The sequence below is a fragment of the Argiope bruennichi genome, chromosome 1 (assembly GCF_947563725.1).
Source record: "Argiope bruennichi chromosome 1, qqArgBrue1.1, whole genome shotgun sequence".
In the NCBI taxonomy this organism is placed as follows: domain Eukaryota; kingdom Metazoa; phylum Arthropoda; class Arachnida; order Araneae; family Araneidae; genus Argiope; species Argiope bruennichi.
In genome coordinates this window covers 23,725,424-23,745,903 of record NC_079151.1, presented here as the reverse complement: position 1 = coordinate 23,745,903, position 20,480 = coordinate 23,725,424, and the positions used below count along the sequence as shown (strand labels likewise).

Sequence of the window (20,480 nt, the reverse complement as noted above, 5' to 3'; positions counted from 1 at the left end):
CAAAATAACAAATTAGAAAAAAACCACAAAGTAAAAATACAATGAAAACAATAACAATAAAAACAAAAACAGCATTAAAATTAAAATTAAAATTAAAAACGAAAAGGCCAGAACATACCTTCCAACAGTGAATGAAACTTTAAACAATCGATTGTGATTTCCTGTTTTTGAAAGTTAACGGTAAATTATGTAAACAGAGGTAGGCACCCAGCGCCATCTATTGAGTGATCCAATATGCAAGTAAATTTCTATTTTTATTTAAGCCAAACGATTAATCCCAAACCATACCTTGTTTAATTAAAAAATTGACATTACAGTAATTTCTAGGAAAATCATTTTTAATTAAATTTTTAAGGAGGATATTTGATGCTTCAATATAAGAATTTTTATTATTGCAAACCCTTTTGATCCTGTTAACTTGTGAGAAAATTAGATTTTTGAAAATTTTAGAGTTTAGATTGGAATGGTAGTTACATAGTTTTGTTATTTTAAAGTTGAAATCATCCCTAAACTCTAAAATTTTCAAAAATCTAATTTTCTCACAAGTTAACAGGATCAAAAGGGTTTGCAATAATAAAAATTCTTATATTGAAGCATCAAATATCCTCCTTAAAAATTTAATTAAAAATGATTTTCCTAGAAATTACTGTAATGTCAATTTTTTAATTAAACAAGGTATGGTTTGGGATTAATCGTTTGGCTTAAATAAAAATAGAAATTTACTTGCATATTGGATCACTCAATAGATGGCGCTGGGTGCCTACCTCTGTTTACATAATTTACCGTTAACTTTCAAAAACAGGAAATCACAATCGATTGTTTAAAGTTTCATTCACTGTTGGAAGGTATGTTCTGGCCTTTTCGTTTTTAATTTTAATTTTAATTTTAATGCTGTTTTTGTTTTTATTGTTATTGTTTTCATTGTATTTTTACTTTGTGGTTTTTTTCTAATTTGTTATTTTGTATTTCCTTTCTGTTAAAATGGTATATCTCTTGAGCATAATTTCGGGGGATTTTCGGGTCACGAGGAATCATTATTAGACTTAATGTCTGTATGTCCTCACAGAAAAAATCCCTTTATTTGAATCCCTGCCTGAGGGTGACCCTTGAAAAAGTCTTCAGGCCGGATTCTTTTTTAATATTTTTTAATAATTTTTTTGGTTTAATTTTTATTTTTATTTTTGTTTTTCCTATTAACTTGATTCTAATTCTTTTGTATAAATTCATCTGTGTTTTAGAAGTAGCTGCAATTGCGCTCTCTAAATACTATGAAGTTCCTTTTTGGTTTTAGTTTAAATAGGTAATAAATTTTAGTTGCGATTTCGAAACTGTTTTGTTTCGTTTTCATTTTAGTTTCGTTTTCAAACTTTTTCTTACTTTAGATTGGTTACTATATATATATATATATATATATATATATATATATATATATATATATATATATATATATATATTTTAGTTGGATGTTGACAAATACTTCATTTCTATTAAATGCTACCAAATTAAACAGCTGTTGTTACGTACAAGATATATAAAAGAATTGCATTATTAAAAGATATATTTCTTTCAAATAGAAATCATCATCATATCATTTCGCAACCATTATCCAAATCTTAATGCAGCCATATAGATTTGGAATTCAGAATACAATTCAAAATTTTGAAAAAAAGTCAGCAGGATTATTAATAGAAATGATATCTTTCATTTTCCAGATCTTTTAATTTTTGTTCACAGAATTTATATTTAAATCATTTCAAATATATGTAAGTATCACTTTTATTCTTAACATATTACTTCTTCCTCAAATGAAATTCAATAGGAAATTTGTAAAATTTATGAAAAAATAGGTAAGATTACAAAAACATATTTAGGGGTTTCTATCCAGGTAATTAAAGAACCTTATGAAAAATGTATGTCTCTGGATATTCAAAGATGCTTATAATGTCATAATAAAACACAGTACTCGAAAAATCATCAAAAATTCAAAAATATTTATTAGCTCATATGATAAATTGAGTCTTTCTAAATGTGCCTACAAACTTCTAGAGCTGTAGATTTATTTTTTTATTAAGTTTTTGAAGAATTTTTGATGCATGAAGGAGAGTAAACAATATTGCTATGCCCACTTTTCAGATTCAAACACTTGTAAAAAAAGCTCATTTAGCAATAGTATGTCAATTTACCAAAGGCTTGCATCAAAGGAGTTATTAGAACGATATATTCGGTGCATGACTCAAAACTCCAATGAGACTCTCCACAGTAGCATCTGGAGTAATTGGTCGAATGTTACAACTGCATATATCAAGCATAATAGCAGAAATAGCAAGCAGATATAAGAAATAAACATTTGATATGCGTATTAATTTTTTAAATGTATTATGATAAAGATTCGCGAAGTTTTGATCTTTCGTTAGTTTTTCTTTATATTTTGAATACACAAATATAATATTTTGTTTCTATAAATTTCTATAATATAATATTTTGTTTTAGACGAATAAAAACTTGAAATGCATTTTTCTCTCCATGTTGTGATTTTGCTTATATGCTACATTTCGAAAGCCTAAGGAGGGGAGGAAATTTTTTGTGAAAGTCCAGAAATATATGTTTTATAAAACTTGGCATGGAATTAGCTTTAAGTAGAGTATCTAAAGTGAAAATTTTTGCATTTTTCAGATTTTTTTTACAATAAAAAAAATATTAAAAAATTCAATATTGTTAGCAGGAGGAAATCCATACTAGTTTTATGTAGCATACTAATAGCTACCTGGAAAAAAAAACTGGAGAAAAATCTTCATATTTAAAAACAGCCTTAAGGTTGTTTAAAAAACTTAAATTATTTTTTAAATTTAAATTTTAAAAAATGTTAAATTATTTCAAAACATTGTTATGGTAGAGTTTTAGCGTGCTACTTTACTTAAAATAAACGTAAAATATAATTTTAAACATTAAAATTTTTAAAAAATTTGTGATACCGTGTAGCCTTATGAAAGCTACTTAAACGCAAGTATACTAAAGATCAATCGATGCATTTCAATTAGCATAAAAATTCAGTGAACGAAAGGAAGAAATGAAATTGGCGAAGTTAACAAAGGAAATCAAAAAGAAAGGAATTACTAAAGAATTTTAAAATTTTGATTCAAAATTTTGTATCAAACATTAGAATAGACTGATTTTAAAAGTTTTTTTTTTAAATGAAAACTCTCATTACATTATTTTTCCAAATGAACCTAAGCACAGTATTAGAGTAACTTAACATAAAATACTTAAATTAGACAATTATTACGATGTTGAATATATATAAAAAAATATAAAATAAAAAAATTTGAAATTACATCAAAATCCACTTCAGATTTTATGTCCTTCAATCCTTCTTCCAAAAACGGAAATATAAAAATTATATTAAACAAATGATTGGAACATTTAAATACAAAATTAGTCTCTTTTGTATGAAATCGCAGATGGGGTTTGCTGGAAATGAAATAGGAGACAGACTAGCAAAATTTGCTACAAAAACGACATGAATTTTCAAATTTAAATTGAAAGCAACAGGAAAATAATGAACTCGGAAACAATATTATATGACTCGGATCTACAGAAGACTGATGGGTGAAAAATAATTTTAATAATGTCCACACTTTAAAAAAATATAAAAAAATACGAGTAAACTTTTACTTTAATCGAATGCTTTCTGATCATGATGCTTTTAAGGCTCATCATTTTGCAGACATATTGTTCCTGTAGGAAAGCATTGGGTGCTATTCCATACATAGTCCATAAATAATGTGAACAAATTGCATGATCAGATTCAATAACGACCTTATGGCTGGATGAAAATGGAATTGAAAACTTTAATGCAATCCCCAATTATCAGAAACGCTGCTAGATGGGACGCTGATAGGACAAGATGATTCTTTAGTTAATTATTAACTAAAGAAGTGTATTTTGATTACCATCTATAACTAAGAATATCAGTTTTTATTCCTATGCTTTGTTCTGTCAATTAATAAATGATTCTTGATTTTGTTTTGATTCCTTATACACACATTTTAAAACTTTAATAAAAGTGTAAAATAATTATATCAATTATTATAGTATTTATTATTATTCCGAAATGTAATTCATTCAATGAATAATTAGAATTAAATAATTATTTCTGGATTTTTAAATGAGATTTTTAATGAATGTTTTAAAGATAATAATGATAAAAAAAATGTGATGAAAATATGTTGACTGGACAAATCTTATATGACTTAATTAACAAAAAAGTTTGCGAAAAAGAAATTGTTTTCAGAAATAAAAGCAAGTTTATATGAATTCAACGACTATCCTTCTTATAAAAATAATAAGAGATGAAGCAATTTTCTGATCGTTATCGAAACAAGTACGAAGTCCGATTAACTTAAAATAAAAATCTGCCTTCAAGGATCGACTTAGCAAACAGACTGTTTACACTTTTAAGGTCAAAGAGTCTGGGCTTTTTTTCTAAATAACGATTGAAGGGTCAGAAATAATTATATTTTAGTTTCACTTTCTCTCTGTGAGTTGTATAAATTAAGCTACGTTCAATTTCTCGTGTTTTAGTTTCTCGCACTCTACTCACTTGGAGCCCATATACTCTTTCATAAAGTTCACTTCGAACCTTTACACTCTTTCATGAGGTAAAATTATTTGAAATGCATTTTTATGACTTTGACTTTTTAAACTATCTTCATTATTTAATTTTTTTTCTTTTGATTTTAACTTTTGACTGGGATTTTGTTTTGTATTTTATTTCAGTAATTTTAAAATGGTTGTAATGAATTCATAAATTTTGGATAGTAAAAGTTATGATTGTAGTCAAAATTGTCATGAGACAGTTTAAACGTAACTTAAAATACAATTAATTATTAATTAAAAGCTGCTTTTACCGATTCGAAACAGAAAACAAATATAGCTGATTTGAATTCTAAAGTGAGCAAATTCCACTGCGGCATTTTTTTTTGTAACTCATTTTATTTTTAATTCCTTTTGTTTCTACGTTTTATACTGTTTAAGAGTAAGGTGTAACTTGTGTTTTCATAATTAGTAATTAATATGTTTCTCAAGTATCATTTCAAAATTAAAAGAATGGATACACATGGACATTGGTTAATATTCTCCCAAAAAGGAATTATTTTGGCATTTTTATCTTTATATTCAAAGGTTACCTGAATGCAAAGATAAAAAATTTGTCTTCCAAAAATATACAAAAATATACTTTGTTTATTATAATTAAAGAGTTAGAAGAGGAATCTTTAACGTGCAAAATTTATATTTTTCCGTTATTATTTTATTGGCTTACCATTCAAATATGCAATATATTTTAATTCTTAAAGATGTTGTAAATGAGTTAATATATAGAAACTTGTTATACATTATTTCAGATAATTAAAAGCAAATTTCAATTTTTTAAAAAATTAGATGTTTTAATGAAAATTTATTATTAATTAATTTTTTAACTGTTTTTAAATTAACTTTTTGGAGAAATTCAATATAGAATAGATTTTTATTCAGGCTAACATTTTTCAGGTGACAGAAAATGATAATTCGTTCGTTGTTCCATTAAAAAAAATGATATGGAAAAGTGTGGAACCTATAAATTTGTTACATATTTTGAGGCTTACTTATTTTAAAATTATTTAATATATTTCTACTATAATGCATTGGTATAAAATTCATAATTAATAATTTAAAAAAAAATTCTAACATTTATCATCATCCCCTTAATTTCTTAAACTAATTAATAAATATATGCTATTTAAAATACTTATTTATTATTAAAAGATTTTAAAATATTGAATATGCTTTGTAAAATTTGTACAGACAAAGAAACGAATATTTTTTTTTTCCTTCTACTTTAAATGAGAATGTTATTTTGTGAATTTTTAATTTGATGTGCAATTTTGATGGGTTTTTAATTTGCAATGTATTTTTTATATCAATGCTGAAATGTTTGCAAAAACGTAAGGCTCTTAAATATTTATATATTGCTTGTTTTATTTTACTTTTGTATTCATATGAAAATATGAATGGAAAAGTGCTTATGTGAAGATTTATGTGAAGTGCTTATGTGAAGATTATTTTTTTTTAAATCAGCAAAATATTAGAATATTGATTTCTATTTCGGAGTTCGCATCAGTAACTAATCACTTACTTTATTTGAAGGAATTATGAAATATTCATATTAATACAAAATTCACATTTCAGATTATTAGTGCATTATTAAAACAATATCCATAAAAAGCATTAAGCACCAATGAATAAATATCATCCTAGATTTTATCATATTTTAAACACGTGGCTGAAGATATCATTTTAAAAATGAAGCAAAACAAAACAAAACAAAAAAAGAACTGATGATGCCATAAAGATTTTACATTGAAAACTTCTCAGAATTGTTTTCTTTTTTCTCAGTAATAGATATCCAGTTTAAATGTTTAATTTCCTATTCATAAAAATATTGATATTGTATCCCATTGTTCATTTCTGTATAATAGAGTGCAACACGAACACCATTTTCTTAGTTCAAAATTTTAGTGTGATAAAACAGTTGCCATGTCAAAACGCCAATTTTTTTTTAAAAAAATAATTGAAAGTGAATTTTTTATTAAAGTACAAAAGTATTATGCTTAGAAAATTAATTGACAGTAAAATATATATACTTGTAAAATTTACATATACCGGATTAACATAAAAATCATCGACTTTTCACAATGCAAAGTGAATTGTGAATTCACTATAATTAGCGGCTTAGTTATCTTCTAGTCTGATTTATTATGTTTGTTGACAAACAAATGAAAAAGATTGCGCCGATTAAAGCAGAAACTTAAAGAAACATTGTTGTATCTTCGCAAGCCATTCTGTTAGGTTAGGTTTACGTTAGTTTCCTTAATTTCCATTTGAAACTGTGCTAGAATTATTTTGGAATTATCTATTCATTCTGATTCTTGAAGAAATTATGAAATTGACGTCTAGACCAACATTCACAAATTTATACATCTTATGACTTGGTTAGAATCATGGAAGATTAATCGAGCTGAGATTTTAAATATTTGTGTTGAAGTCAATGTAGAAATGAAGTGCCGTCTACTATAATGACCGAATAGCCAATCTCAATTCGTATTGCTTCTATCATGGATTAAATATTTTTGCACTGCTAATTTGTTCAAGTAATACTTCGAAACTTATAAATGTTTTTATTACATTTTTATGCAGTTGAGACCAGCTACTTGATTTTGTAGATGAGTAATTCAAGAAGGGGAAAACATCACTTTTAGCAAAGATTTGGACCTTATGGAAAGAAGTAAAGATTCTTTTATGCATATTTTTTATCACTTTCGTGAAAGTGATTTTGGTATAAGAAAATTAATGCGAAAATTAAAAGCTGTATTTTATTTATAAAATAATTTTTATATTACAGTTTTTTGAAGTCATTTGTATCCAAAATTCCTCAGTTCGCAATGATTGTAATGAAAACATCTCAGATATTGAGTGATCAAGTGTTTTAATTTGAAAAAAAGTGCTTTACAAGTAAGTGTTGATTTAATTATTGTATTTAAAATAATTACTTAAACAGATGCGATTTGAATAATTAAAAATAATTCAAATATTACGATACAAATAATTCAAATATTTTTATGGCAAACTAATCACATATATAATTAAATTATTGTTTTCTTTTAGACATTAAATTAAACTTATTTATTACTAGCCGCCTTTGGCGACCAGCCGGTTTGCCAATCTCAATGCTCGTTAAAATTTTGATAATTAAATATGTTATGTAACTCCTATTTTAATGGCGTCTTCATCAAAATATTTTAAAGTTAAAAATTTTGATAGTCATATAATTCATTCATAAAAAAGCAATAATTCATCATATTCATTCATAAAGGCCTTCAGCCATAACATAATATGTATCTCTCTAATTTTCTGTTAGCTACCGTAGAATTTACAGTTTAAATTAAAGTGGAAAAATGGTTAAATTGTAATTAATATAAGAACATTTTTAACTGAAATGAAGCATTTTTTTTTTAATATGAGTACTAAAAACAGGGTCACTGAGTATTTAAACCTTATTGGGCACTAAATAATATTTTTCTTAATTTATCTAATATCTCAAGAAGTTTTCTACAAAATTTTCTCAGATTCATCATGAACAGATCAATTAATGAACAATGTTTAATTTTAGATGCATGGAACTCTAAGAAAATAAACAGAATCACTTAAAATAATCTGTCGGAAACATGTTAAACCTTCAAAACCAAGTCAGTATCCGTTGAAAATACAGTTGTCGACAATCAGTACACAATGGGCATGCATGAATTTTCAACGCCAAGATGGTAACGCAAATGCGTGAATTTTCTACGCCAATTGGGGTAACGCTACGCAGATTAGAAATATTTAATTTCCTTTATTCGGTTTTATTTTAATTCAAAAGCACTTCAGAAAAAATCTGAAAGATCGATTAATTAACAATGTTTAATTTTAAATGCATCAAATACAAAGAAAATAAACAGAATCATTTGAAATAATCGGCCGAAAATATGTTAAGTCTATCCTCATTAGCGTGGGGGAAAAAAACTGAAGCCTCACTCATTTGGCGGTGGGAAAATGAAAAGATTTTTTTGTCGGGAAAGGTAATTTTTAATTAATAATTAAAATTCTAATTAAAAATTCAAAAAAAGGGACACTAGATGCACATTCCCGACCTCCAAGGCCAAATTTGGTAGCTGTAGGTCGAACAATCTGGCCTGTAAAGCGCCAACACACACATTGGGCTTTATATAAGTATAGATAATTAATAAAAGAATTCCAATTCATAGATGATGTGAAATTAATGCAGGACGTTTATAATAATAAGAAAAAATAAAACATGTTCATTGAAATAAATGTTTAAACTTCGAAGGGAAATTTGTGATTAATAGTTTTATATTTGTGAGAGAATTTTAATGCCGTCTTATATTACACAACCGTATTAAAGAAATTATGAAGGATGGAGAAAATTTCAAAAGCATATGAAATGAAATTAGATTTAATCTTAACCTTTTAAGCATCTAAATAAATAACATCTTGGAATTATAATAAATGACTAATTTCTTAATAAAATAATATTTTTAAGGGAATTCATCGGTTCATTTTATTGATTTAATCATGTAAAAACTTCATAAGTAAATTTTTATTCGGGACAAAATATTAAGAAAACTTACTTACTTATTAATTTCTACATAAAATACTATCATCATAATTCTAATATACCTATAAATATGCATTCAGTAAAATAATACAATAGAATTTAGTTAAGTAAATATATATACACTTTATTTTGTTCTATATTCCAAATTTTACTTACTTCTACTATCTATTTATGCAATTGTATTAATAGTGAAAGTATTAGTGTTTTTGAAAGTAGAATACTAATATTAAAGTTTTGTCATATATATTCTCCCCTTTTCATTATTTGTCATATGTATCTAAAAGTCAAGAAAATCTCTTTTGAAATTGTTGCCGTTGGCAAAAAGGAGAATTAAATACTCTAGATAAAAATTAATTGCAGATTTAAAATTTTACAGTTTCTTCAGAATTTTTAATTCATCAATAAATATAATAATCCAAATTCGTCAGTAATACTTGACGGAGTTTAAAATATTCCTAAATTTTCCTTCTGCGTTATTATAGAACGATAAATCTCAAATTCTGGTTTGATGTCTAACAACTGAGACATGATTTTTTTTATACTTAAATTGGTTGATTTATTCGTGTGAGAATAAATCTAAACAAGAATAAAGAGCAAAGTTCAATGAGATGAGATCTGCAATTTTTATTATTTTATACAAATGCTGATTCATTTTATTTTGCTTTCTGAGATGAAATTGAAAGTCATTGCTAATAGTTTTTCGTAATTTTCTTAAAAATTTTTATTAGGTATTTACTAGTTATTTCAATCCTACTTTAGTGATCTCTTTTGATTTGAGTATTTGTAGATATAAAAGATCCCATTGCAAGGGAACAAAGTTTCTAACGCTATTAGATATTCATATCTAAATTGTGCTGCAAATAATATCTTTTATAAAAAATATTCTAAGTACCCGCCTAATGTGCATGTTATTTTCTTCTATAGTTTTCTCTAGAAGATATAAATAGATATAGATACATAGATATAAATAGGTATAAATGCATACATATAGATATTGATACATAGATATAAATAGATATAAATGCATACATATAGATATTGATACATAGATATAAATAGATATAGATACATAGATATAGATATAGATAGATAGATTAGAGAATTAACCTGCGACAAACAATTTTGAGATACTGTTAATAGTATTACAGTCTTTCTAGACGGACAGATGCTCTAATCTATCTATCTATCTATATCTATATCTATTTATATATGTGTATCAATATCTATATCTATGCATCTAATCTATTTATATCTATGTATCTATATCTATTTATATATGTGTATCAATATCTATATCTATGCATCTATATCTATTTATATCTATGTATCTATATCTATTTATATCTATATCTATCCATATATATGTATGTATATCTATATCTATCCATATCTATGTATCTCTATCTATCTATCTATATCGATCTATGTATCTATATCTGCATATGGAAAAATGAAACGATTGACTGTGTTCTTTTCATAAAAGCACGAAAAAAAGAATGAGACGGAGGAATCAATGTATTTTAGCAGCACATGCTGGCCTCGAAGATACGGACAAGTGAACAAGTGGTGTCAATCATTTTCATTCTTCATAGCTGTATTATGCAGATGTAGATATCAGAGTAGAGATTTTTTGTGTATTTTTGTTTATATGAGTGGTAAATAAATTACTGCAAATAGTGTCGGTACAGATGCGAAATCTGATGAAATACTCTTTTCTCTCGTCAGTAATATTCATACGTTCTGATCTTCGTATAAATGATTCATAAATGAAAGCAAGAGGGTAATCTGTGTAACATCCACATTCCAATAAAGCAGAGAAATATTTAATCTATGCCTATCTAATCTATAATCTATGCTGCATTATTCAAAATCATCCTACTTTAATGTATAAATAATTTTTTATATCATTCGCAAGATGTGATTTTTGGCCAATACTTAATATTAAATGCAATGCAATCAGCAATCATCGGGAATAAGTATTTTCTCGTTGAAACAAAGAATCATTTCACAGACATCATATCCTAAGTTCCAAATTGTTAGATGGCCATGAACTCTCCAACCCTCCTTCAGAAAAGCGTTTGAATTGATGGTATAATTCATTGCTAAAGTTAATATAGCTATCTTCTAGTATAATTTCCATAGGATTTTTAACCTTTGAATGTCCTAAAATCTATGAATTGCAAATAATAAGTTAAAACGTTAATACTTTGAATTTTATAATATTATAGAAATGTTAGAAATTATGTAGAGTAAATGAATTTTCCTTGAATTAAATAGAATTCAGAATTGCTGCTAATAAATAAGTATTTTTAAATTTCTTCATAAGCCCCAAAACAACATACAAGTGGTGTTCAAATGAAAAGGGGCGAAAGGACACTGTGGGTATAAATGAAGACTTTATTCAAAGTATACACCACAGATCTGACTACAATGACCCCATTGATTAACGAGCCGAAGGAATCCTTGTTCCCAGAATTCCTGTGGCCGTGACGATACACAGTCCATCACCGCGTCCTTGAGTTCGCCGTCCGAGTTGAAGCGCTTCTATTTCAGATGTTTTTTCAAAGAACCAAATCCATGAAAATCGCAGAATGACATGTCCAGGCTGTAGGGCTTATTGTCGAGCTGCTCCTACTTGAACTTGGACCTGGAGAGGTGTGGACGCGCGTTATCATGGAGTAGAACCACACCCTCCGTGAGTATCCCAGGTCTTTTGTTCTTGATGGACTTGCGTAGTCTTCGGAGTGTCTCACAATACACATCGGAGTTAATGGTTCTTCTGTGCTCTAGGAATTCAACATTATCAGCCAATTGGTCGGCGCTCTTTATAAGAGCTTATGCTCTCTCTAGCGCATGCACATGCGCCGATCTATATCGGAGCTCCAATCGCATCGGGGGCTCCTAGATGTCTCGCTACGTTTTCCCATAGCGGCATAGACAACGGTTAACGTTTATGTTGTTACTACGTTTCGTTCCTTTTCATTTGAACACCCTTTGTATTATTTGTACTTGCATTTCTAATTTTGAAATTAAAGCTAATGTAGTTTCGTAAAATATTTGCAAACTTGTCCATTTCAGTTAGAAGATTTCTTTTAATTTTTGCTGATAATTTTTTCTAGCAATTGATTGTACAAACGTATTATTATTTATCAAACAATTTATGCAAGAAAAAAAATTGATAAACTTTTTAATTAAACTAGTCTGTTCAGATTTTTATAAAATAATTAGTGTCGCGGAAAAAAATCCTATAAAATCTGGTACTTACATTTAAATCCTTTGAAATTATCTAGAATCATTTGTCAAAATTTGTATTTAAAAGAAATTCGACAGTTCATTGTATAAAAACTTGCATATGCTGAAATATTATTATTACACACACACACACACACACGCACACACACACACACACACACATATATATATATATATATATATATATATATATATATATATATATATATATATATATATATATATGTATGTATGTATGTATGTATGTATGTATGTATGTATGTATGTATGTATAGATAGATAATTATATATATATAATTTTATGAGTTTTAATAATTCAATTAGGAATTGACTACAGAATAAATATGGTTGTTAAGGAAAACTTTGCAGAAAAATTTCAATACATTCTGTTTTATTAATACATTGTAAATAATATATGTAAATAATAATATGTAGTGCATTAAACCTCATTCAGTTTCAAATAGCAAATTAAACAATTTTTTAAAAATATCAAATTTAAAATAATCCATGAAATAATTGTTGATTTTCAGTTACATACAACTAATAATGCACACCTGAAAAATTAATAATGAGTATAATTAACTTTAAGGAAATCTTATTGTGATTAATAGTGATAATGATAATTTTTCTTGCAGATTTGATCACATGATCTACCTTCCGAGTAGACAAATGACGGGATAAACAGTTTTTCTTATATTGTTTCACTAGCCAATTTCTCAAAGATTTAAATCATGGAGAGTCAAGAAATTCCTATAAACAGCAACAGCGAACTATTGAATGCGACTATTAATCGTCTAGAAAGAGGAGAAAGAGAAATAATATTAAAACATGAGTACAGAGATCTAGTTTTAATTTTAGGAGATACTGTGATTGACAATTCATTTATTCAATGGATTACTGGAAAATACACAAACACAACATTAACAGAAGACGACAAAAATTCTGATCAATTCATTAATAATGAAGACAGGAAAATTAGAGATTTTACACTTCAATATCAAAAAGAATGTTCTACAATACTCGAAGAACCTAAAACGAATGTAATTTATTATGGATGTTCTTGTCTCTCTGATCATAGTAGTACAAGCGAAGAAATAGCGACAGCTTATTTTACAAACAAAGTCCTTAATCATTCTGAAAGAATTAAAATAATATTTGCTGTAAATTATCGTTCTATAATAAAAGGAACTGACATGAATCATTTTATGAAATTCTTAAAACACGCCTCAAATTTTGTGAAAAATATAGATAGATACAGAAATAGCATCGCAATGATGGCCATCTCAGTCGGAGAACAGCATTTAAAGAAAGATGATATTCTTTTATTGACTGAAGACAATCAACTTATAAGAGAAATTACAGATTTCCTATTAGAAGTTAGACAGCAGATAACTGACAAACAGAAAGATGCGGTCATTTCTGTCCAAGAACAAGCATTCTATGAATATGCATTGAAATTTATTGATATAGTCCTCACGAAAAACAATGATGGATACAAAAAAATAGGAATTTTCCGGGAATTGAAAAGTAATATTGATGAATTACAGGAAAGGACCAATAATATGAAAAATATATTATGTGAAGAGTTGGAATTTGTTGAAAAACTTGATATCGATTTTAGATGTAACATTTCTGAGAAGTCAAATCAGGATATTGATAGTTTAGAACAAGAAATAAATAATGCTGTTTGGTTTAGCGTTAAAAGTATCTCTGATATTGTGAGTGAACATTATAAAAACCAAATACAACAGCTGCTTCGTAAACTAGAAAATATATCTACTGGTAAAATTATTGTTGATGCAGATCCAGTAAAAGCAGTAAATTTATCATTTAAGCTTAAAAACGATTATTATACAATCTCAAATTTAGTTAATGCATTACAAAATTCGGTGAAAGTTGAAAGTTTAAATAAAAAAATTAAAGACGTTGTCTCTGAATTATATATCGGTATACCAGAAGTCGAGATACATAATATTAAAAAGTATGTAAAATATATTGACATACTACAAGCTGTAAGTCAAAGGGAATTTGTAACGAGACCATGGGGAAATCTGTTTAAAGAAATTGCAACATACATTTCTGAATCAAGAAAAACAATTCAACAAGATATCGACAACGCAGCAGAAAAAGTAAAACTTCGCATACAGTTACATCTGAACAATATCGCGAAGATAATACAAGACAATTACAATGAAAAATTAAAGTCTAAATTTACAATGAGGAATATGGAAATTCAAAAGTTTCACGATTTTCACAACAAGGAATACGAAGATATTTTCAAACTGACAGAAGACATTAAGCGTCTAAGAAATATCGATTCTCTAGTGAAAAAACTTCAACTTAATACAAATATTTTACGAATAAGAGCAACGAAAAGGTACTTAATAAAAATGGCAAATGAAGGCCGGTATTTTATGTTTCTAAGTTTTTTGAGTGATAAGATTTTAGATAATGGATCATCAACTTGGTCAAAACCATTTGTTGAAACAAAAGACATTATTCAAAAGTCTGATAAATGGTACAAATTTCTATCAGATCTATTTATAAAATTTTCAGATTATAATACACAAATGAGGAGGAAAAGCTACATTGATTTTCTTGAAGGCAGTACAAAATCAGATATATTCAAGGAAACAAATATTACTCCAATAAACCTTCAAATATTTCTTAGTAAGATCAAAAATTTGAATGTAGCAGAATATGAAAGCATTAAAAATATTACTTTAACAGAATCGCAGTTAAACGAATTGAACCAACTTGTGGACTTAACGTTAAAACATAAAATAAATATCGAATGCTCTGAAACGCATATGTTTGTGAAAGGAGATTACGTAAGTCTACAAGAGGTCCATCGCATTTTATTCGCTCATGATGGCAAAAAGTGCAGAGAGTTCTATCACTGGAGATCTCATAGAAAATTCGTTAATATATTCGCCTTAAATACACTTTTCATTGATCGAGATTTAGACGTACAAGGAGATGCAATCCAGATTATTTTTATCTCTCCCAGATGGGAAGTCATAGGTAATAGAGTAATAAATTTAAATGGACTTAAAGGAATGCCGCACTCTATAAACAAGGCATATGATGGTCGTTACCCAGGAAATAATGGGAGTGACGGCAAACCAGGTAAGCCTGGAGGACCGGGAGAAATATTCTTCGGAATAGGTGAAACTTTTGTAAATGGTGCTAATTTAACAATCACAGCAAACGGGGGAGCAGGTGGCCCTGGGCAGCACGGTGGGCGAGGCCGAGATGGAATTTCTGGAGATGACGTTGAATTACCAGAAGAAGCTACAAGTTACGAGCGCAATTCACTCCAATGTTGCCATTCAAGAACTAACGCATTCTCAGATTTCTCTAAAGAAGAAGAAGGACTATCTGCGACATTGGAAAGGCGAGATGGCAGGGGGAGTTTCTCTGATATTATTTCGGCTTTCGTCGCTGTTGCAAGACGTAATTATATACAAAAAATAACACATCTGACACAAAATGGTTTTGGATGCGAAAGAACTAGTCTGCATTCGAGTAATCTGCCTCGTATAGGAAGGATGGATTGGTTTGACGGTCCTAGATATTATGAATTTCTTCATGAAGATTATAAACTTCTTGGTAAACCTGGGAAGAAAGGAGGCGATGGAGGTAATGGAGGTAAAGGTGGAATTGGTGGAAAATCCGGAAGCATTACAATTGCTGAAATGGAGAGTCCCTCGGTAATAAACAAAATCGCAAAAGATGGAGAAACAGGGGAGGAAGGAAAAGGTGGATGGGGCGGGAAAGGTGGTAAAGACGGTGATGATGTCACTGCACGTTGCTTGATGCGAAACCGTGGATGTGGCTTGTTTTGGTGTATCAATTACATTGAAAATTTCCAGTGGGCTTTGGATGAACGTATTACGCATGACTTACCACATAGACGAGGTTTAGATGGTAGAGAGGGATTACAAGGAGCTAATAATAATCATATCGAATCTCCAATGTCGGCGAAGTTTATTCATGAACCAGCAAAATTCATTAATGTATATAAGAGCTATTTAAGAGAAAACTTAGCGGATGATTTAAAAAAGATTTCTCTCGTGAAATTTTACGATCAATTGAACAAAAATAACGAAGTAAATAAATTCTATGAGACAGAAGGATTGGCTGGTGAGTTCATAGATATGGAAAATCAGTTTAATTTCATTAAAAAAGGTGTGGATTTTTATCCGTTTTATAAATCATTACTTAAAAGAATAGGTGAATTCTCTGATAAATATAAAGCTTCCGGAGATCAAAAAATAGTTCTTAGTTATTTATATGCTGCAGTTCTAAGTAAGATAAATAGCTTAAAAGAAAGTAACGAATCTGACCTAATCATAGATATAGAAAAGTATTTAGACACTATTAAAACAGACATGGATATTCTTAAGAATCTTGAGAATTCTAATAATAAAGTTAATGCGGTAGATAAAATGAAAAGAGAATATAAAAGCCGAATTGATGAAAAAATCCAAGAAGTGAAATCTTTCATTGAAAACACTGTTGATCAAGAAATAAATAAAATCAGTGAAGAGATCGATAACAAAATTGATTTACTAATTATTGAAACGATATCTTTGCAAAAAGAAGCTCAAAAAGCAAAGGACGATTTAATAAAGAAAAAGAAAGAACTCCAAAACACATTAGGATTGAGAAAATTGTTTGATTATTTTAAAAGTTTGGGACGTATAGTTAGCTTTTTAGGTCCTTATGGAATGGCTGCAGGAGCACTTATTGAATTAAGCACTTCAGTTGGGGAATCTTTAGCATTAGGTAATAACCTTCAACCTATAGAATTATCAAGAGCAGCATCGAAACTAATCTCAATAGAAAATAACATTAAAAACATGAGGATCGAAAAAACTGATCATATTAACAATGTCTTAACAGAATTGTCAGAAAGAACAATGCAATATCCTGAAGAGCTAGGAGACATATCCAGTAAAGTAGCCGAAATGAAAAAACGGTTAAACGATATCCGTTCACACAAACTTCAGTACAAGGAAGTAAGAAATCTAGAGCGTGAATTAAAAGACACTCTAAAAACAAAAGAAATCAATTTAAATAGCCAGACCCAAAAAAGACGTCGAGATGTCTCAAAGATTGTACGAAAGTTAGGTCAAGCTATTGATGTAGCTTCAATGTTTGTTAATTTTTATAACAAAAACAAAGAAAGTGATGATAAAATAGCTGCCATAAATGATGCCATTGAGCAAAAAGAAAATGAATTGAGAAATCTCAAAGAATATGAAGAACAAATTTATGAAAATATAAGCCCAGCACTGCAAAACATGAAAAATAATCTTCAGGAATTTGCAAGTGGTCTAGAGAAGAGATCTCAAGTGGCTTTTGATGTTGGTAAATGGCAGATGCAAAGCGTGCTGAAAGACATCAAGGTACAAATGCAGCGAGTCACTGAAGGAATGGAGGTGGAAGATGACTTGGCTCGATGTATAGAAAAATTAGAAGAAGCCATGTCTATTCTCATTACTATATATGATCGTATCCAACAATATCAGGATGAACAAATTTTAAGCAATCATATTGCGAATATATGTTCCATCAGTACAAGTACTCTATCAATCACTGACCGGAATCTGGTTAATGTTACGAACCATTTGGAATGGTCTATAAGATCAAGTTTAGTCCTCAAACATTATCAAACAGCCCTGAATGCATTCAAACAGTGGGTTTTCCCATTCGCTTCTCATTACTTGGAAGAATCTATGATGCCATCACACCTCCAAGTGGATGGAAATATGAGAGGTTTAGTTTTCAACGCAGCTAAGCAAATTGGAAATTTAAAGAAAAAAATCAGCGTATACAAAGCATCTGCAAGGGAAACAGATGAAATTTTGATCCGCGGAGAATTCAACAATCCCTGTGGTTCTTGTGACCCTTTTTTCGTGTGGAAGGATGAAAAATACAGAAGCGAAATTTCGAAGCTATTGTCCGGACAAGCAGTTGCTTTGAAATCCGACGTGCGATTATCCGAACCCGGAAAAGATGCAATAAAGTTCAGACTGATAAAATTATATTTCAGATCTAAAAATGAATCCGTTCAAACTCAACTTGATGAAACTTTGAAAATGTTTGACATTAGTGCAACTCATATTGGAAATTCTTACTACAGATATGACGAGGAGATTTATCTAATAACGAGTCCCAAGAAAACAATACTTTACTCTTTCGAGGAAAATAGCAGAACAGGAGATCCAGTGCGTGAAAACGAAGTTTATGCAAAGATCAAAAGCGGTGATTTGATGTTGAGTCCATATACTATGTGGATATTCAAACTGAATGCTACAAGGAAAAGTACTTTCCGTGAGTTGAGCATTTATAAAGGTGAGATTGATTTAGAATTGGAAGGAAAAGGAAGTTACGTAATAAATGATGCAGGTTTTCAGGATGATGATTATGACATTGAGAATCAATTAGAATCATCTGATTTAAATTACCGCATTACTAGATCGTTGATTGATGATAGAAAAAAAGAAATGCACGCGACTAGCGGATCTGTTTCAAGTTTGTCATCCCCGATTAACTCGGTATTTAATTTGTTGAAAATATACACCATAGCTGTAGTAACAAGTTCATTTAACAAAATAATGAATTATGGCAATACATTGAAAAGTGATAAAACCATCAAGACATTTCCAACAACCTTGCAATCAATGGAAAATAATTTCTCAAATGAAATAAGAGAGAAAAAGATATCATGTGCTTCGAGGTATTTACATGAAAAACGTAAGGAATTAGCAGATGAATATGATCTTTCTTTTAAAAAACTCGATTTAAAAAATGATTATAAATTACGTAAACATAACTTCTCTTTTAAATTGAATACCAGTAACAAAACCAATGATTTAAATAAACAAGCCAAACCCTTTATCTTCGGTGGAAAAGGAAATAAATTTTATAATCAAAATATTCAAGTTCCAGAGCTGAATTGTTCATTATTTTTTGTTGATTTTATTGCCAGGTCGTTTACTGGCATTAAATATGAATCGGAAATGGATGAATCGTTGCTGTCACCAAAACAAGTGATATTCAGAAGGTGCAAAGAATCGTCTGTGAAAAGTGATAATGATATAAGAAAGAATTTGCGATTGCTTTCTGAAATGGATGATAGTAACGATAAATCTTTGTTCCGTTCTGTGAAACTTAGAATTAAATCAGTTTTAGAGTATCTTGGATTCCTCAAGAAGGCAGATAATGATGAATATATTCGCGATATAAGAAATTTATTTGTTGAAGATTGATTACTGATTCGATATTCAATTTAAAAAAAATATGAAATGGCCTTCCTAAATCAGGTCAATAATTTTTTCGAATATTGCTAAAAAAAAGAAACATTGCAAGTCCATTTTTTGTAGCAACTTATTTTTATCAATTGCAGTATATCTCTTAAGATTGTATAAATGGAATATCAAAGAGAGATTTCAAATACGCTTAAAAATAAAGTTATATTAATGTTCCACTTGAAAGTCGATATAGCTTTTTTTAACTTTTGGATCATTAGTTTCTTCATGTTCAATTTTGTGCATATATAGAATTGTGTCACTCATGTGAAATGATTTCAAATAATTACTTCAAATTTCTGTCAAAATAGAAAGATTTTTGTAGTTTAATGATTGTAATCAAAATTCATAGATAATTTAAAAAAATTCTGCTCAATAAATCTGACATTTTTCTCTGATTTATATACTTCTCATTAGCAAAACAGTAAAAGCTGTATTATTGAAGTAACAGTGAAAGCATTTTATATTATGTCAAATGCGAATATATTAATGTAATAAATACTAATGTTTACAGTTTTTTTTTAAATTAATAATTTTTTACAAACAAAATATAAAAAAATATATTAATAAATATAAACAGCAAATTTTCCAATTACATTTTTAAAGCTTCTTCTATAAGGTGGCTTGTAAAGTGCCATAAGTCACAACAACAATAAAGTTTCTTCAATTTCTATTTAGAATTCAAATGTAATCACACA

The 20,480-nt window shown here is 28.4% G+C and overlaps 1 protein-coding gene across 1 annotated transcript; it reads left to right on the top strand.

Moving 5' to 3' along the window:
* The first annotated feature begins 4,515 nt into the window (after positions 1-4,515).
* Positions 4,516-20,114, top strand: LOC129965501 (uncharacterized). The gene is made up of 4 exons (XM_056079459.1): positions 4,516-4,658; positions 7,234-7,321; positions 7,439-7,548; positions 13,099-20,114. The coding sequence occupies exon 4, from the start codon at positions 13,195-13,197 to the stop codon at positions 19,741-19,743; it is 6,549 nt and encodes a 2,182-aa protein (XP_055935434.1). The 5' UTR covers positions 4,516-4,658; positions 7,234-7,321; positions 7,439-7,548; positions 13,099-13,194; the 3' UTR covers positions 19,744-20,114.
* Positions 20,115-20,480: the final 366 nt, after the last annotated feature.

Bases quoted from the DNA above. Each gene is read 5' to 3' on its own strand.
- LOC129965501 (XM_056079459.1), top strand. From the start codon at position 13,195: ATGGAGAGTCAAGAAATTCCTATAAACAGCAACAGCGAACTATTGAAT.